Raw genomic sequence first — 18,027 nt, forward strand, 5'->3', positions numbered from 1 at the left:
GAACCCCATATCTAAGAGCTTTATTGATATCTTTGAAGTTGATAAATTAAACAGATGGACCTTTGTTACCGAGGAATTACTTAATCAACTGTAAAGCTGATTAGCAGATGTAGACGTCTGTTAGTCTCTGACGAAATGGTAGATGAGACACTGTAACGAACGCCAAAACGTTCTAGCAAAATTAAGAAGGTGCTCTCATCTTGGTCGGAAAGAAAGCTATAAATGCAATAGTGCACATTTCCCCTTTCTAACGCCTACTCATCAGTAACACAACAGTACATAAAAGTAACACAAAAAGTAACACAAAAAAAGTGGGTTGGAAACCGTTTACGTTTTCCTGTTTCTGTAAAATACCTATTTAAGCAGCAATAAAATGCCTACTTTTTTTTCTTTTACGCATTTCATGGAATGGTACACAACACCAAAGACAATACTTGATAACAGCATCAACAATAGATACATCATGGCACGTCCTGTTTCTTTCAGTTTTATATTTTATTTCCGAGGTAAAATAAATATTTAAGGATTCCAAAGGCCATGCCTGTTTGACATACTTCCAATATTACAAAGCGGGGTTGGTGATTTTCAGAGACTGCACAAGGTGACCTCATAGGAAAAATATGTTTGAACAAAGGTGCATGCTCCAAAAGGGGGAGAGAGATGGCATTGATATTCCTAAAAGCTTAATGACCGTAAAAAATCAAATTGAATCCCGGAGGAATTATTGTGGCATGACTCAACAGAAGAAAACTGAATTTAAGAAGTGGGCAAATTGAAATGTATTGGACAGCTGTTTTTGCAAATTACAAGCCCGGGATTTTAACACACCTGCATTACATTATATTTAAATTAGCTCTTACATTTCACTAGCCCTAGTTTTGTGTAAAAAATAAATTAAAAGAATAAAAACAAATTACAAGTGTCCATAATCATTCTGAACTCAAAGATAAAAATGGTTTAAAAGTCGCTAGTTTCATTCTTCTTAAAATTGTACGCTGAGACTTATTGCAATGAAATATTTGCTGATGTGCTGCACAGTTTTAAAACTTTATCATGTCAATGTTCATGCATTTCAAATATAGGACATTTCTAGTCCTCCGATATACTGCGTGCAAATAGTTCCCTGGCGAACTGACTTTAAACAGCTACACAAAGTATATACAAACATAAAAAGTTACAGAATGTATTTACAGACAACTTAAACAAGAAGAGCACATCAATATGGAGGAAGACTCAATCACTAGTTTGGAAAGTTCTGAAAAATGTACAAGTCTGGAAGTGTACTTCATAGGAAATGTTCCCAATTGAACAAAACCATGTAAACAACGTGGAAACTTTCTTTTCATAAAATTTACAGTCTCAGTAGGAAATATATTTCAGGTTCATCAGTAGTGCAGGGATCAGTCTGCAATGCAGAATAATCTGCATAAAACGGATCCTTATACCTATATCGAAGTGAAGTGCAAGAGCCTTCTGGCACGCCCCGCCCTTCGAGGCTCTCCCCATTATAATCATTTAAATATCCAGCTATGTAAGAACCAGTCGAATGCCTATTGGCAGGATGTGGCGAAGCGGTGGGTTTGTTGCGAAGAACCACCGAAGAAACACCAGAGCTCAAAAGCTTTTGCTTATTAGCTTCTTGTCTCTCCTTGGCACGACTTGCGATATTGCGTACCCTACTTTGACTTCTAGTTGATAGTTTTCTCACCATTGGCTTTGGGATATCATTGTCGATTTGCTGAGAATAAAAAGAGGGGCAGACATCTTCCTGGTCAAAGGAAACAAGTTTTCTCAACTGTTCGGTCAGAGGGTCAGAAGTCGGTGTTAAGCTTCTTGTACAAGCTGTGTTTCCGTTTCCAACACCAGCAATAAAACCCCTACTTATGCGCTTATACTTACTATCAAAGTTGCAGGAGATGTCCTCTGAAGTCAAATCTCCAAGGCTTTTTGATTTGCATGGACTAGGTTGCTTACTTATTGCAGTTGAATGGAAAGGTAAAGATTTTTTGGACTTGGGGGTATTTCTGTTGTGTAATCTGCTTCTTCGGAAGACATACAATGAATCATTTGGGTTATTTACAGTTTGCAGATCAATGTCTTCTAAAAAGTCATCATATTGATGCACTTGCTGGGGACTTTTCTGTTGGGCTGGGCATAAGAAATTCTCTGGCTTATCAAGCACAGGATTTGGGTTACCACCATTTGATGAGCTATGTAAGCCATTAGCATAGTGATCAAGTGATTCAATACTATGGTGTTGGTTCACGAGAGAAGCAAATTGGTTCATTACATTTGTTTCATTCTCAGCAATAGCTATCAACTGGTCTTGACACTCTCCCTCAAGGTCAATTAAACTACTTCCGGCAGAGTTAACGAAAGGATTCGGACCATCTGTTGCAGCAAATGGGCTGCAATTCTCCAGAGTTTCCCAGCTCGATAGCCACGTGTTTCCTTGCTTTGTTTGCAGTGATATCTGAGGAGATGCATGAAATGATGGTTGGTTCTCTTCAGTCTCATAGAAATTGCTGCAATCGAGTTTATTTTTCCCTTCATAGCTAGGAGCAGGTGACAATACATCCTCATGAGTAATTGTGTAAACAGAATGCTCATTTGTCTCAGGGCTGGAGAATATGGTAGTGTCAGCAGTTGAGTATATGGCTGATTGCACAGGATACGCACTGGAAAATGTTGGATTTTTGGGTGTGTTTAGACCGAGTGCAGACATGTGTGATTGTCCAGACGTTAGTGTCTGGCTGCTGGTTCCATGAAGGCTTGAAACAAAAGTTAAATTTGTTTTGTCATCTGTGCTATCAAACATTTTAATTAACGCAGAAACAGAATTGCCATTATCACTCTCATCAGTTGATGACATCTCATTGATAAGTTGAGAAATGTCAATGTCCTGCATGCCAGCAGCGCTGTGAAAGTCTTGGGGGTCAGTACAGACTGTAGAATACGCATCCATCGAAGAAAGAGATGCAGTCAGCTCACTTTCTCCAACTACATCAGACTTCAAACTTCTGATCTTTGATTCTCTCTGCACAGCAACCTCATTTGCCATATTATGTTTCTCTGTTGCCGTTTCCATGTTATATTCTTTATTTAATGCCACAGAATGAACTTCTGATCGGTCGTCAATTTGCTTTGTAGGAGACATTTTATTGTGATATTGCACAGGCATTCGACACGAAAGGTCTACAATTTCTGTATATTGATTTGTACACAATTCCTTGGTAGCCCCGTCATGAAAATCCCCCTCCTGATCTTTTCTGGCCAAAGACGAAGATAGCAAAAAGCGTGTTTTTTCCTCATGTGTTGTAAAAAGGGTTTTATGATCTGATGAGATTTTCCTGTTTTCACCTTGACAGCTTTCTGTGGAAACAAGTAAACAGCACATTAACATTATGTAAGGTTGTTTGCACACTTACACATTTAACAAGACTGACACATGAAGAACATTAAACTGTTGATGGAATACATTACTATGGAATTGTGCAGGTCTGGAAATATAGGTGTGGTATGAATACATGGGGAAGTATAATGCTAAGATTTTCATTGAAACTTCCATTAAATGTAAATTACATCACATTTGTGATGTAATATATTTTACAAATGCCAATGAGGGATCATGCTCTGTGATTAATGATTACCTTCTGAGGATTCCTATTCAGATTTGAACTATAAGGAAGAGGGGCAATAAAAACAGAACAAAAGAGCTCTGTTAAAAAGAATCAGATATCTGGCAACATGCACGATTATGAGATGAAACATTTGATATTACATAGTTGGCGGCCATACATTTTCCAAGTAGTACTGTAATTGGGGTGCTCGCAGTGAAAGACAGGAACATTGTCTGATCAGCGACAAGAAGGCATTATGTAATTTTCAAGAGTTGAGAAATGTGGTCTTCTGAAATGAATTGATCAACCAACTTTAATGCATATTCATGTCATGTCATCCATCAAAAGGGCCTGTCGAGCATCCACAGCAAAGGATTAAAAAACAGAGTATCTCAATACAAGAAACTGCAATACAGATCGGTCTTAGTTAGGTAAAACGTAAAAAGTGGTGTAGTGATAGTGTGTATGAGGGAATGAGAGGTTTTAAATGATAGTTAGAAAGTGTATAGGAACTAGTGAGTTTAGCGGTCTTATATTTTAATTTTTCAGTGTAGGGGATACATTAGAGAAGGAGCAATAACAATTGAAAAATCAAGAGCATTTGAGGGTGCACCAGTAACAACAAATGAATATGGTGAGTACGTTTAAAACTGATAGATGGGTAGATAAAACAAGAGCTGAGTGATAATTTTAAAGAAAATGTAAAAGAGCAGTAGTTCACGTGTGCCCGAGTGAGGATGGTTTAGTATTAGCAAATGTAAGGCTAGAAGAGGCTTGAGATCTTTGATGATATTTGTACCAAAAGGTTTCTGAAAGTATAAAAACAGGTTTAAATGAGTCTGGATAGCGAGTTTGAAGGAGTAAGTTGACTGAGTTAACATGTGTAATTGAGGATAGTTGTGTGTTGGAAATTTTGGATAAAGTGACTTTTTATGATATGTGAATGTAGGTAGGTAAGGAGAAGTTTGATGATGTGATGGAAAGGCGTGGGTTGTGAGTGTGCATACATATCTGTACAGAGTATATGCATAAGGAATAATGAGCCTACTTATTATCAATGTCAAGCCCCAAACCTATGACACAGAGCTTTGATAAGATTGATGTAGCATCTGACCATCCACAAAATGACTTCCTCCTTCAGATCAAATAAGTCAGGTCAGCATATTCTCAAATGAGGTGCAAGGACCACCGAATACCTGTGGTGTGGCATAACCAGTCTACAGCTTCTTATCGAAATCTCGGTTTTGGTTATCCCATATGACTGCAAACGACACTACTAAAGGAATTCACATGAGATTATTCAATCTACCTGAAACCTCAATTTACCACAAAGCAGTAATGTTAGTAATGCTTTACCTTGAGCATTATCCTTTGCTTTGGTATCTTTAACTATTTCCAACGTAGGAGTAGTCAACCCTGAAAGGATTTTGTCAACTGGCATTGAAGCAGGACGTGCCTGCAAACTCCGGGCTGTTCGCCTCATGACGACATCCTTTTCCCTTGGACCAACAGTCTCAGACACAACATCTTTAGAATCTGTAGTTTCCTGGAAACCAATTTTAGTCTTCTTCCTCGCCTTTGCTGGAGCACTGGCTGAGCGGCGGAGTAGTCTGTCACCTATGGAGCGCTTTCGTACACAATGGCCATTGCTTTCCAAAGAACTGTGCTTTGGATTTTTATTGAACAGTCCTTTAAGGCTGTTGAATTGTCTATTCTGGAAAACAAAAATGGAACCAAGTAATTGCACCAAAAATGTTAATAAATACGGAGTACTCTTTGCATGCTTTATTGTAAATGATAAAAAATAGTACACCACAGCAAACTACAAGTTTATGCCGTCCACAAGCTCATGCATGTATGACGATCTCCTTGGTAATAAAGAAGCTTGTCCATATTGATATAAATCATGTTTCTCCTCTGAGACAAACAAAATGCAAGTATTAACAAGGAGAGTATGGCATGGTTTCAATAAAACAATGTTCATTTTGAGGAAAATGAAGTGACATGGCGTTTGCAAGTCATGCGAGCAGGAACCAATCAACAAAGCTGTGCCTAGCAAGTACATGCTGATATAGACTACCTTTGTGGCTCCTAGAAAGTGCAATATAGTGTAACTGGGATTGAGGATTAATGGACTCCACTGAAATGGAAAGAAATACATTTTTAGCTAATGCAGTCACAACTTAGTCGTTGCAAGCACCATTCGCTGTCAAGCAATACAAATATTAATGTCAAAAGGTGCAAGAAACAAGTAATGTTTTGCCTCAAAATTAACTATGAAACAGGATACATTTACTTACATCATAAAGGGGATCCTTCGTGCTTGTGATTTACGAAAGTAGAGGAGCACTGTTTGGATGAGTTTCAATGTAGGGAATAAATGATTTATTCAAGTGAGTTCATGTTGATGGTTGATGACAGTATGGTGGTGGTGAAATGGAGTTAGTCACTTTTTTAAAGAGATGTGAGTGTAGTTAGATAAGGAAAACATTGACGAAGAGACGGGCTTAGCGGGAAAGAGTGTTATAATAGGATAGTATGTTGTGTCTGCCCTCAACCGGATTAGAGCATTCGTGTCTGAATCATGATTTAACTGGGCCATTAATACTGTGCCCAGTAGGTTAGTGCCTGCATAATAAGCAACAGGAAAACACTTCCACAAATGGTGAAGGTACAAGCTGTATGTTCCAGGTTTTTGCACCTGAGAAGTAGGAAAAGCATGTGGTATTGCCATGTGGTCTACATGCCGTGGCCTAAAGTTCTTTTTTGTCTCAATTGTCGTAATTGCACACCCCTTAATTCTGCACCTGACAGTATCGGTATTTACCGGGTGCACATAGATGCAAAAATGAGGCTTTTAGTTGCAATGTCAAGCAGCCTACCTATAATACAGAGTATTTATACAGCTGGCTAAGCATCTGGCCATCTACAAAGAAGGATGAAGTAGGAAGTCCGTGTTTGAGCAATCTAACGTGAAGCAAGATTCCTCATTGGTCTTTGTTTGACCAACACAAGGCTTTTCATACTCTACTGAATCAAAATGAATAAATGGGAATTTAAGAATGAAAATGAAAATATACAGACTCAATCAAATCAAGAGACGCCTCAATACCTAGCTTTTCAGTTTAGATTTTTAGTTCTTAATATTATTTTGGGATCAGACATGCTTTTCTTCTGAGTAGCGGTTGCGCTCTGTAAAGCTTTAATAATTTATTACAGACTAGACAAAAACATTAAAGCTTAGGTGTGTCAATTATCTGGAAAATAGAAGTCGAACATAGTCGCAAAGGGGAATGTATTGTACTGAAAGGACTAGGGAAATATTTAAAGACAATATTGGTAGGCATAGGACTAATGTCTCCTACTAAAGCATATTTGACATACATTTTGCATGGCATTGTATTGTTTTAAATAATATTCATCACTTTAACGTTATAAAAGTATAGAGTGTACCAAGCACTGAATCAAGTAGACGTTTTTAACAAAACAATTGCCATTCGTTATGAAATCTTAACACACATTTGCACTTTCTCGAAAAGCTAAATTAGCGCATGATCTGAAATGTTCAGATGTTAGAACTAAAGTGTACAAAGTAATGTCAAGGCAACATGAGCAAAACTATTCTGTTAAAATAGTTTCTGTAATGCGTGGCACTAAATAAATTGCATGAAAAAATGTTGAAAATTAATACTGCAATAACAAGAAATGTAAACACATTTTGTTTTAGGGTTTGCGTTATTTCTCAATCCAGTATGGCTATGGTTCAGTGGAGTTAAAGTGTGTGCGATCATTTCTAATTTTTACCCACCTTTCCATATATTTCGTTAATTGTAATGTGAACAAAGATTGATGCTTCGGTTAGTCCTTCCAAGTACACATGTCGATAACCTAAAATAAAAAAGTAATTAAAAGTTCTATAAAGTAACCAGTAAATACATAAACTCTGAGCTAATTTACAATAAATAATGTTTACAAAGCTCCAGGTTACAATGACACCAAGAGGAGCAAAAATACTGGGACTCGGATTCACTGACTCACCATAATTTCCTCGTCGGAATCCTCTTGACTCTGGGCTACATTTTAGCTTTCTTTTGCCTCTGCACACTTGTGCAAAAGAGAGCAGTGTGACGCTTTTAAGGAACTGAGTCAGTCTTCAAGTTGTGGTTTCGAGCTGCGCCGCTTGCATCACATGTGCGAATGCGGGTAGTTGCCATGTTCACACATGCACGTTATGAACGTTGCCAGTGGCAAGCTCTGAAAAGTTTCAGTCTGAATCCAGATACATTTTAGGTGGAGTCTATAGCATTTTTCTTTGCTATGAAATGATTGCCTAATATAGCTTTGAATGTATTGTTGTGTGCCTTGAACTTGGTAAAAATGTAGCTGAAGGCAGTGAGAGTTTCTCGCAGTATGGTGTTCAGTGGGGGAGAGGATGTGGCACTATGGCCAGAGCTGCTGAATTTTTAACTGGGGTATCAAGGTTCACCCTTCATGACCAGTCCACCAGACCACTTTCCTGAAGGAGCATATTTGCATGCTAGACCTTAGAAGGTCCTGCTAGACCTTAGAAGCCCTGGTGTCTTAGCACCAGCAAGTGGACCCTCGTGGTGGCAAGTGTGGGTTAACCTTGAAGACTTGTCCACCAAAATCAATACTGAAGTTCATCTCCTGTCTTGCGGGCAGGTCTATGAAGCAGCACACCCTAGAGCAACAGTGATCCAGTCACTGTGACTCTGTCACTGAGGTCACAGGAACCTTGAGCAGGCTAGGGCGATGAGAACAGTGTGACTGCACCGGGCACTTATTTAGGGTGGGGGCATAGTGTTTGCAAGTGTATTATGTTTTTAAAAAACTTGCTGCCTCCTTCCTGGCCTCCAGCAATTTTCAGCAACAATTACAATTTCATCATACCTCCAGTGATTAATGTTCTTCCTAGAAAGAGTTTGGAGTTTTGTCTAGTGGAAGGGTTGACTCCTGGAAAGGTAGCGCAGAGTGTTAATGTGCCTGCTGCAAAGAACATGCAAACTAGGTGAGTGGGGTACTGCTTTTGTCAGAGAGATCCTTTTGTTACTTGCAGTTTATAAGTTAAAATCGTAACATAGAACAGTGAGCTATTAAACTATACTGCCTACTAGTGTGGTTGTCATGTGACTTCTACACCTTGTAGTCCTTTGTCTTATGTAACATGTCCTATACAGAGATTTACACACGTATAAATTATTGTCTCAGAGTATTGTGTGTGTCACAAAGTGCTCTGACACGCAACACTGGTATGAGCAGCACTGTTAATCAAATTTAATGCATCTGAGAAAGAGTGTGGTTATCGAGCCTTGAGGCTGAACTCTTAAAGTATGGTAGTGAGGGAGTCTGAGGCATAGGTGGTCATTGGGGGGCGCCAACAAACATTGTTGCACAGGGCGCCACCAGGACTGAAGCCGGCTCTGCCCTCGAGGCCAGTCAGCCACACCCACTGGTACCTCCATTGGCCTTGTTTCAGCAGTAGTAGCTGCCAATCATCATGGATCGGCAATGCAGGATTTGCACGCACACCAAACTATGTTTGCAAACTTCACAGTCTCTCTGCATCATGCACAAGCACTTTTAACATGTGCTACCTGCACTGGGGCCACTGGAATTATGCAGCAGTGTTGACTAAATTATGCGGCAAAAAAAGGCTGCAGCATAATGCAATATATTTTCTTATAATTTATTATTTTGACATTTTTACACAAGTTAAGTCTGCAAAGATTCTGCCTCATTAGTATCAGTGTAACATACAAATGCAGCAGTGAGAAAGGTGATCAGTCAACCTTTGCAAAGGGCAGTCCACTTTGCAGCAACACAAGTCACGATTTTTAGTAACTTTTTATCCGTTTAAGCTACAAAAATGATTAGTTAAATCTGTAAGATTGTGCAGTGGATGATATATTATGTGGCAAATATGGCAGAGCCATAATTATATGGAAAACATTTGCAAACTAGGATATTTTGCCATTCATGTTTGAACTACTCTTGTGAAAGAAGAGGGGAGAAGTGCGGATGACAGAAACTGTATGGCTCGGAGACAAACGGCTTGTGATTCCACTTTTAAGCGCATTTTGGACTTTGTGTGATTTGAAATATCCCACTTTGTGAATTTATTTAAATGCCAATAACTTATATTAAATCTTAAATGAACAAGTGTATCCATTTGGTTGAATTAAATAAAACAATAAGCTGTAACTGGTCAGTGAAATGCCAAACAAATACTAAAAATTGGGATATTTTGCACATTCTGGCCACACCTCTGACTCCGCCCATTGATCAAATCCTTGGGTAATCCTTGTCCCCGGAGTCTCCACCCACAGTTCCCCTACTTTTTTTTTACCCACTACAAACACTGCTCTATATGTAGACCAGGTTGCACATTCGGAAGGTCAAAGGCATGACATGAAGCAGGATGATGTACTCATATCAGCACTGTCATGTGCATCGCAAGAGCCTGTGGTGGAAGAGGTAGTACTTTAGTCTATCGGTATTGGACTAGGAAAAACATAAAATGAAGGAACTTAGCAGCAGCGGAAAAAAAGTGGGAGAACCTCCGCACACTCAGCCAGAGTTGGCAGCAGTAAGCACTGGCCACACAAGATGCAGGTGAAGAGTTAGGGGAAGAGAAAGCAGCAGAATGAGCCCATAAGGGGGGGTAGTTGTTTTGGGGAGGTTGAGGTCATCAGTGAGGCTGAAAGACAGGCATTGCCTTTGGCTAGTTGCATTGGGAAAGTTTTAAGAGTCATGCTCGGTAGGGGACTCAAGGGTAGACTCAAGAATAGGCCTCTTAAAAAAAGAAACTAAGGAATTAAGTGGAGTGGTCATAACAGTAGAATTGACACTCAAGGCAGTGAAAGTGAACATAAGGGTGAAGAAAAAGCATTGGCAATGCCAATAGGTCAGGCTTTAAAGGAATATTGTGTGGTAATGTGAAGCATTCTCATAAAATAGTATGGGAATAGATATGTATTTGTGTGGAAACAAAAAACTGCAGAATAATATTGGTGTCGGCTAAGAAGTCAGGTGAGAGTTGCACTGTCATACAAGGTCTGAAATTCCACGCAGGTTAATAGCTGCCTCCTCCAATCTGTGTTGCTGCCAGAGAAAACTACATACATTACCTAGTTATCTAAGACCACTTAATAGCATTCCCGTGTGGAGAAGTGTGGCTCACTGGTTAGAGCAGGCAGACCCTGAAGCAGAGGTCAGACCCGGGACCAGGGTTCAATTCCCGACGCGGCAGGGTCTTGAGCTCAAATGTCCATGGACTCGCTACTGCTCGAACAGCCAGGTCTTCAGCTTCTTCCTGAAGGAGAGGTGGTCTTGGGTCAGGCGCAGGTCGGTCGGGAGGGAGTTCCAGGTCTTGGCGGCCAGGTAGGAGAAGGACCTTCCTCCTGTAGTCGCTCTTCGGATGCGGGGGACGGCGGCGAGGGCGTGGTTGGCTGATCGGAGGTGGCGTTTGGGAGCGTAGAAGTTGACTCGGCTGTTGAGGTAGCTCGGGCCTTGGTCGTGTAGGGCTTTGTGTGCGTGGGTGAGGAGGCGGAAGGTGATTCTTTTGTTGACGGGGAGCCAGTGAAGGTCTCTCAGATGTCCGGAGATGTGGCTGGTTCGTGGGATGTCGAGGATGAGTCTGGCTGAGGCGTTCTGGATCCGCTGGAGTCTCTTCTGGAGCTTGGCGGTGGTACCGGCGTAGAGGGCGTTGCCGTAGTCCAGTCGGCTGGTGACGAGGGCCTGGGTGACGGCCTTCCTGGTCTCGGTGGGGATCCACCAGAAGATCTTCCGTAGCATGCGTAGGATGTTGAAGCATGCCGAGGAGACGTTGTTGACTTGCCTGGTCATGGAGAGGGAGGAGTCCAGGATGAAGCCCAGGTTGCGTGCATGGTCTGTCGGTTTGGGTGCGGTGCCCAGGGCGGGAGGCCACCAGGAGTCGTCCCAGGCGGAGGGAGAGGAGCCCAGGATGAGGACCTCCGTCTTGTCCGAGTTCAGTTTCAGGCGGCTGGTCGTCATCCACTCGGCTACCTCTTTCATCCCTTCGTGCAGGTTGGCTCTGGCGGCGGCGGGATCGTTGGTCAGGGAGAGGATCAGCTGGGTGTCGTCGGCGTAGGAGATTATGCTGAGGTTGTGTTTGCGTACGATGGCCGCGAGGGGGCTCATGTAGACGTTGAAGAGGGTGGGGCTCAGAGATGATCCTTGGGGGACGCCGCAGATGACTTCGGTGGCCTCTGACTTGTACGGTGGTAGGCGGACTCTCTGTGTTCTCCCGTCGAGGAAGGAGATCTAAGACCACTTAATAGCATTCCCTTGTCAAGTATGGCACGGAAAGTTGAAGCTTAGGCACAGTCAAGCCAGATCATGAAAATTGAAACAAGAACACAGGACCAAGGCTTACCCTATTCCTTTTAATATACTGGAGGTAAGTAAGGCATTGGTGGGTTATGACAAGGAGGAAGTGTGTTTCAGAAAGTTTGGCTATTCTGTATGAAGGGTGAGAAAAGATATTAGTGCTCGGCATGTCAGAAACGCCTAATCAGTTTGAAAAAAAGTCCATCATAGTTACTGTCCTTGACCTGTTTGGAATGTAGTGGGTTATAGCCAGGTTTTCAGGTGGACAGAGTTTCTATGATCTATTTCAGCAAGAAGACCCTTCTTTAACATCTGCTCTTCTTCCTTTACATGTAGATTTTCCTAAATAAACGTGTTTTAAAGTGTTAAGCAAGTTATGTAAATGTTGTCACTAACTCACTGAATTCACAACATAATTTAGCGCAATACCAAGAACATAACTGCATTAATTAACATTTTAACTTATTTCATTTTAAAAAGGAATGGAAAATATACCAACCAGGCATAAGACTACTGAAGGTCACCGTTCTTTGTCCCACAAAGTCTCGGCCTATAGGATCATGATCCCAAACGAGAAAGCGGACTAGTGCAATATCTGGCATGTGTATGGTAAATGTGAGCGTTTCCTCCCATACGGGGTTAAATCCTGAAAATGAAAAAATCAAATAGTATATGAAGTTAAGTAGAAATGTTATAGGATCATTTATTACATTGCAACTATTTGTTTATGATCATCGCAATTAAGGACAAGCATTTAGTGAATAAAATGAACTAGCTGTCATGGAACGTCCCTTCACCTTCGTATTTCAGGAATAGCTTTGACACACAATTTCAATTATAAGTAACGATATACCACTGATGCAGACCATGCATTTCGTAGAACACAGCACATTTTTTAGATCTCAAAGAAAAAGTATTGATCTGTTCTTCCCCTTATGCTTAACTCAAAAGTGCACAGGCACAAGTCCAATGGCTGCCTATTCTGGTTCATTGATCCGCCTTGCTTAGCGTCTTCCTACACGGACTCATCTTAATTTCATATATAATACATTACAGTACCTTTCATACATTTATGTTGTTTATGCCTCGCCACATGCATAGTGCGAAAGGACTAATGACTTTGACTTGAAAAAACTAATTGTGCAACAAACAATAACATACATCTCTGTTTGAAGGCTTCCACAAATAGGTTAAATTAAGACAATTTAGGGCCAGTTGCCTCGTCGGCAGGACCACCTACAACAACCCAGCCCTCTTCCAAAGAATCTGGCAATAGAGCACTATAGAAAGTGGCCATTAACTGATTTGATGATGCGCAGAAGAAGCAAACATTGACCTCGCACTCCATCAGTGTTTCATTAACTCTGAAAGGGAAACAGCTGAATCTACACAGGATTAAAGATCTTGTCGTCGAAAATTAAGCACAACACATTGTACCCACTTTTTTGCTTTTTTGTCCAAGGAGTTCCTCTTTCCAAAACTGAATTTTATCAATAAAGCCAGTGAACTGAACAAGGTTCTTTATAGTTGTCCTAGCATACGAAAATGTAGGGTTTAAGCTTCCCGGGACATGAGGCTGGACCTTCGGTGAAGGACGTCTTTTTCACTTTGTCAGTAGATAGCAAACTAAACCTATGAGCAGATATTGTCCTGTCACCTTTAACTCCATACACTTTCCAAGTTAAATTAATCTGTTGTTTGTTCTCGTGCCAAAAGCCAAACCTTTTAAGCGGCTGCAAGATATTTATGGTGTGGGTTCTTTATGACTCAAAAATCTAAATATAAAGGAGGAACAGAATTCATGCAAAGCATTGAGAACAGCACTATACAATTTCGGAATTAGTAGTGAGCTGGTTCCATTTTTAGGTCACGTCTGAGCCAGCGCATGCGCTGCCCTGGCAAGACTTTTAGTAAGGATGCTTCAAAAAACTGACCACATGCTTTTTGTGTGGCCTAAAGCATGCGGTCACGCACACGGTTACGCGCACAGGTGCCATCAGGCTTTCCTAGCTCGTCATGGCTCATTAAGCTCATCGCTTGCAGGCACCCTGATGATTGCAGTGTCAGAAGTGTGTTTTTCTTTTACTTTTACAAGCACGCGTGTTGCATGTGCTTTCAAAAATCAGCATTAGTTAGTCACTCCTGCACAGCTTTTATTTTGTGTGTGCTTTAAAATATTATCATTAGTTATTCAATTGTGCGCGGCTCCTTATTCAATTATTTAGTCCAGCGCCAAATGAAGGCGTAGTCTTCATTTCCACATATTCTGAATTGAACGTATAGGTGTTGAAAAAGGAAAATCCTGCACGTCAGCGTTGCCTTTTCTTTCAGTGTTAATCATTTAGAAAGCATTTAGATAACATGATTACTCATCCTCTGCCGCGGCTCCGCTCTGTGTCTTTCTCCCCCGCACGCATCCTTTCTGTGGCTCCCCCCTCACTCTTTCTCCCCCCTCCCCGATCGCTCTTGGTTCTGAACCTCGCTCTCTAGAGAGTGGGGAGCACAAGACCCGGCCCTCTTAAAGTCCTGCCAACCTCGCTTTCTCCTGCTATACTGCTTTACTCTCGGCTCTGTACCTCTTGTTATTTCAATCCAATTCTCTAGCCCCTCCTCCTCGCCTACCTGTCATCTCTGCTGGGCTGCTGCGTTCCTCTGTGACCGACAGAAGACAGGAAGCAGTACTGTTCTGTTGCTACCGCTTCCAGGGAATTTGTTGTCCTTAGCTGCCGTGTTTACAGACAGGGGGATCTAGCCAATTGTGAGTGCTGCCAGCCTTGGAGATGCGGGGACTCTCCGGCCCGCATGCTCTGCTGCTGCCCCACAGCCCAGGCATCCTTCTGCTTCTCTGCTACCATCTCTGCCTGGGCTCTGGCAGCACCTCTATGCCGCCTGCATCGCAGCGTAAGGACAGGGGTGGGCAGGGCACCGGGTAAGCAAAGGACTGGGCACAGCTGTAGTTCATTGAAGTAATGCATGTGGGTTATTCAGGTACTTGCCGTCTTATTCCCGCACACCAGCAGTGTTAGAGTGGCATTCCTTGTGGTGAGTGTAGGACTTTAGAAAGTGGCATACGGGCAGTAAACTGTTCTTAGGCTGTGTTAATCACTGTATAATTTATTTAACGCTTCACTCTTCTGTCGAAGCCATGAAGCGTGCCTTTGCATGGTTGACAGCAAGTATGAAGCTAAGTTCCTGTTACTGTAGTTGGGGGACAGCATTGATGAGCCAACTGACTTGAGTTCTTTACAAAACCTCTGATCTAAACCGCATAATTCAGTGACTTTCAATGGGGATAGGCGACTTCTGCTAATTTTAGGAGGTAATGGGTCACTACTCACTAACAATGCTGTGGGTCTGTGCTCTCAAAGCCAAGAGGTCCAACTGGCATACTTCATTGATGAAGAGATTAAACACATTGTCAGGGGTAGTAAACACTATAAATGTAATTACAATTTAAAAGAATCTTCCATTACAACTGAAGTTTCCATATTCTTAAACACCCTACAACTATTGGGTTTGTCCTGAGATGCCACAGAGCCTTGTATAACACTCTTTCACGTGAGGTTCTGTGCCCCTTGTTAGTTGTTAGACTGATATTGACATGACAGCATTATACTTCAATGAAGGAATGATTAATGAAACACAAAGATTACTGTGTAGCAAGGAACGCCAAGCCTATTTCTCAGTGTTCCTAAATTGTCAGCAATGCATCTCCTTGTCCAAGTTATACCAACCTATCATACCAAGCATTGGCATAGCCAATAGGTCTCGCTCGCCTTAGGGACCTTATAAGCATTTTGTTATGCAGCACAATATCATTGGTACAACAGCATCAACTGTAGCATGGCTAAACACTTATAAGGTCCCAAAGGCAAGACCTATTGGCTATGCCAATGCTTGTTTCACAAGCCGTTATCTCAAAGTGTCATAAAAATATTAAGAAAGTAAGTCAATTAATTAAAACTACAGAGTACATTTTTAAATTTTTAAATTCTGGTAATGGATTTTAACTGCATTAGCAAACGTGTGAGCTGCAAATTCAAGCAATATTATTAGCCATTATGTTAGGATTGTTAAGCTGTTAAAACACGCAAACCCACTCAACTTACAATATCCAGGGCATTTGGCAAGCAATTGATATAGACCTGTAGGAGAAAGTGTGATTTAAATAGGCACTATCACCCTTGAAAGGTAACATCAAAAAACACAATGGGGTTTGTCATCTTACCATTGTCATCGACTACTCGCGTCTGCTCCTTGCAGCAATCCGCAGGAAGGCCTATGATTTCCACTTCAACGAATGGGTCAATGATCTGTTTCAGAGTAGAATGTGGTTATAGTTTGTAAGAATAGGTCAATACCAACATTGCTTTTTAGGTCTAACTAGAGGCATATTTAACAGCTTTTCAGAGCGCATCATCCCAAAATAAAAGAAGCATGCAGGCAGTTCAGCATATATTGGGCATCAGTTGGAGTCTTTGCTAGAAATGCTTTGACACTAAAATATAAAGGAGTTTTGATAAAATATAAAGGGATTTTGAGTGGGGGTTCGGGGTCTCTGAAAGTATCACTGTATGTTGATTATCTGCTGGGTTTTTTTCCATGACCCCCAAATATCTGGTACCAGCGTGCTTCAAATCCTGCATATATTTATGTATATACTGGCCTTCAAATCAACAATACTCAGTGAGATTCGGCGGGGGGGTCTGAATGTCACATTTCCCAACTTAAAAAACAGTGTGGCACAGCGTGAATGTGTGAGGTGACAAAGGTTCAGTATGGACTATTCTCATGGGGAGCAGGATCAGTACTGATTTGCTTTAAGTGGGCCTCATGAGCTGATGTAGAGTTTGGCATACAGTTACTCTGATGCAACTCAAGGTCCGTCCACTCAATTTTGAGTCACACTGATTGCAAATTTTATGCCAACTGAGTAAAATTTACTCTGCCATTGTAAAAGGTCCTTCAACAGGCTGGAGTAGGTGCCATCAAAAAACTATCCTATTGTCCACCCTATTTAGAGTGGACAGTCAGTTAGCTTTTTTTTACTGACCGATACCTCCAAGTATTTTTTGCCAGTGAGGAACATTAAGAAAAGAATAATTACCCCATGCCATGGGAGAAAACTGGTGTGTGGGTAATTATTTTTTTAAATTTTTCAGTAACAAAATTCTGCTTGGGAGTTTGTTTTTGAAAAACGAAAAACTCTGGAAAAGTTTGATGACCAGGCATCATGTTTGACTGAACCATCTATTAAACTTTTCCTGCATTGACATGAAAAAGTCATGGCAGCAGTTCCTACCAATGTATAAAGATGTCCTCTGGGCTGCAGAGTAAAGGCAGTAAAGGCCCCTGTCACCCTGTCTGTCTTTACTCCACCTGCTAAATCCTAAATCAGGTCCTCTGTCTAGAGTGGTACAGTTGGGAAAAACACAACAGTTTGGAGAGCTATCCCGGGGATTGCCATGGACAAGACTATTTGCAAGCATTCACCCTATCACCTCTTGCGTGTTTGGTTGTCAGAAATATGCCTGAAAACCGGAAACTATTGCAGCTTTCTAAGCCTACTACTGATAACATTTGTGGATTCTAAAAAGTAGAACATTTACATCCATTCAAGAAGTACTTCTATGAGTGCAGATTTGCTACTTTTATTTTTAAACCAGTTCATTAAGGGGGATATTTAGAAAAGAAGTGGCACAATGCAGTGCAGCAAGCAAAGCTACTGCGTCACCTGAAGAGAGCAGAACTGCACCCTCTCTTCAAAGTAATGGCACAGTTCTTCTCTCGTCATGGGATGATGCACTTAGGGCTGCCTTGTTCCATGGTGCAACGGTGTCTGCATTATGATCAGGCTAGTTTTGCACAGGAAGTAAAACCTTCTTGCACAAAAACATAGCAGATCAGACTCAAGGACCCCTGATTCAACTACCAAGCCAAGAATGTATTTGTTTGGGGGATGCCAGACCCCAAACCACATACGCCTGACAATACTAAATTGGTGGTTTACCTTGTATGCCTGGAACCTGTGGATCTA

At 41.3% G+C, this 18,027-nt stretch overlaps 1 protein-coding gene across 2 annotated transcripts in view; it reads right to left on the minus strand.

Moving 5' to 3' along the window:
- Positions 1-476: 476 nt before the first annotated feature.
- PLCH1 (phospholipase C eta 1) overlaps positions 477-18,027 on the minus strand; it is an 897,070-nt gene continuing 879,519 nt past the window's right edge. Inside the window, exons 20-25 of one of the 2 annotated variants that reach the window (XM_086944120.1) lie at positions 16,219-16,303; positions 12,490-12,636; positions 7,429-7,508; positions 5,701-5,760; positions 4,977-5,334; positions 477-3,372 (exon numbers count right to left, since the gene is read on the minus strand). In XM_086944120.1, the coding sequence (XP_086800246.1) occupies positions 1,352-3,372; positions 4,977-5,334; positions 5,701-5,760; positions 7,429-7,508; positions 12,490-12,636; positions 16,219-16,303 (2,751 nt within the window). In that variant the 3' untranslated portion in view covers positions 477-1,351. The remainder of the gene's footprint in view (positions 3,373-4,976; positions 5,335-5,700; positions 5,761-7,428; positions 7,509-12,489; positions 12,637-16,218; positions 16,304-18,027) is intronic. The other variant, XM_086944121.1, reaches the window with a different exon arrangement.

This window comes from Lissotriton vulgaris, chromosome 11, assembly GCF_964263255.1.
Source record: "Lissotriton vulgaris chromosome 11, aLisVul1.2, whole genome shotgun sequence".
In the NCBI taxonomy this organism is placed as follows: Eukaryota; Metazoa; Chordata; class Amphibia; order Caudata; family Salamandridae; genus Lissotriton; species Lissotriton vulgaris.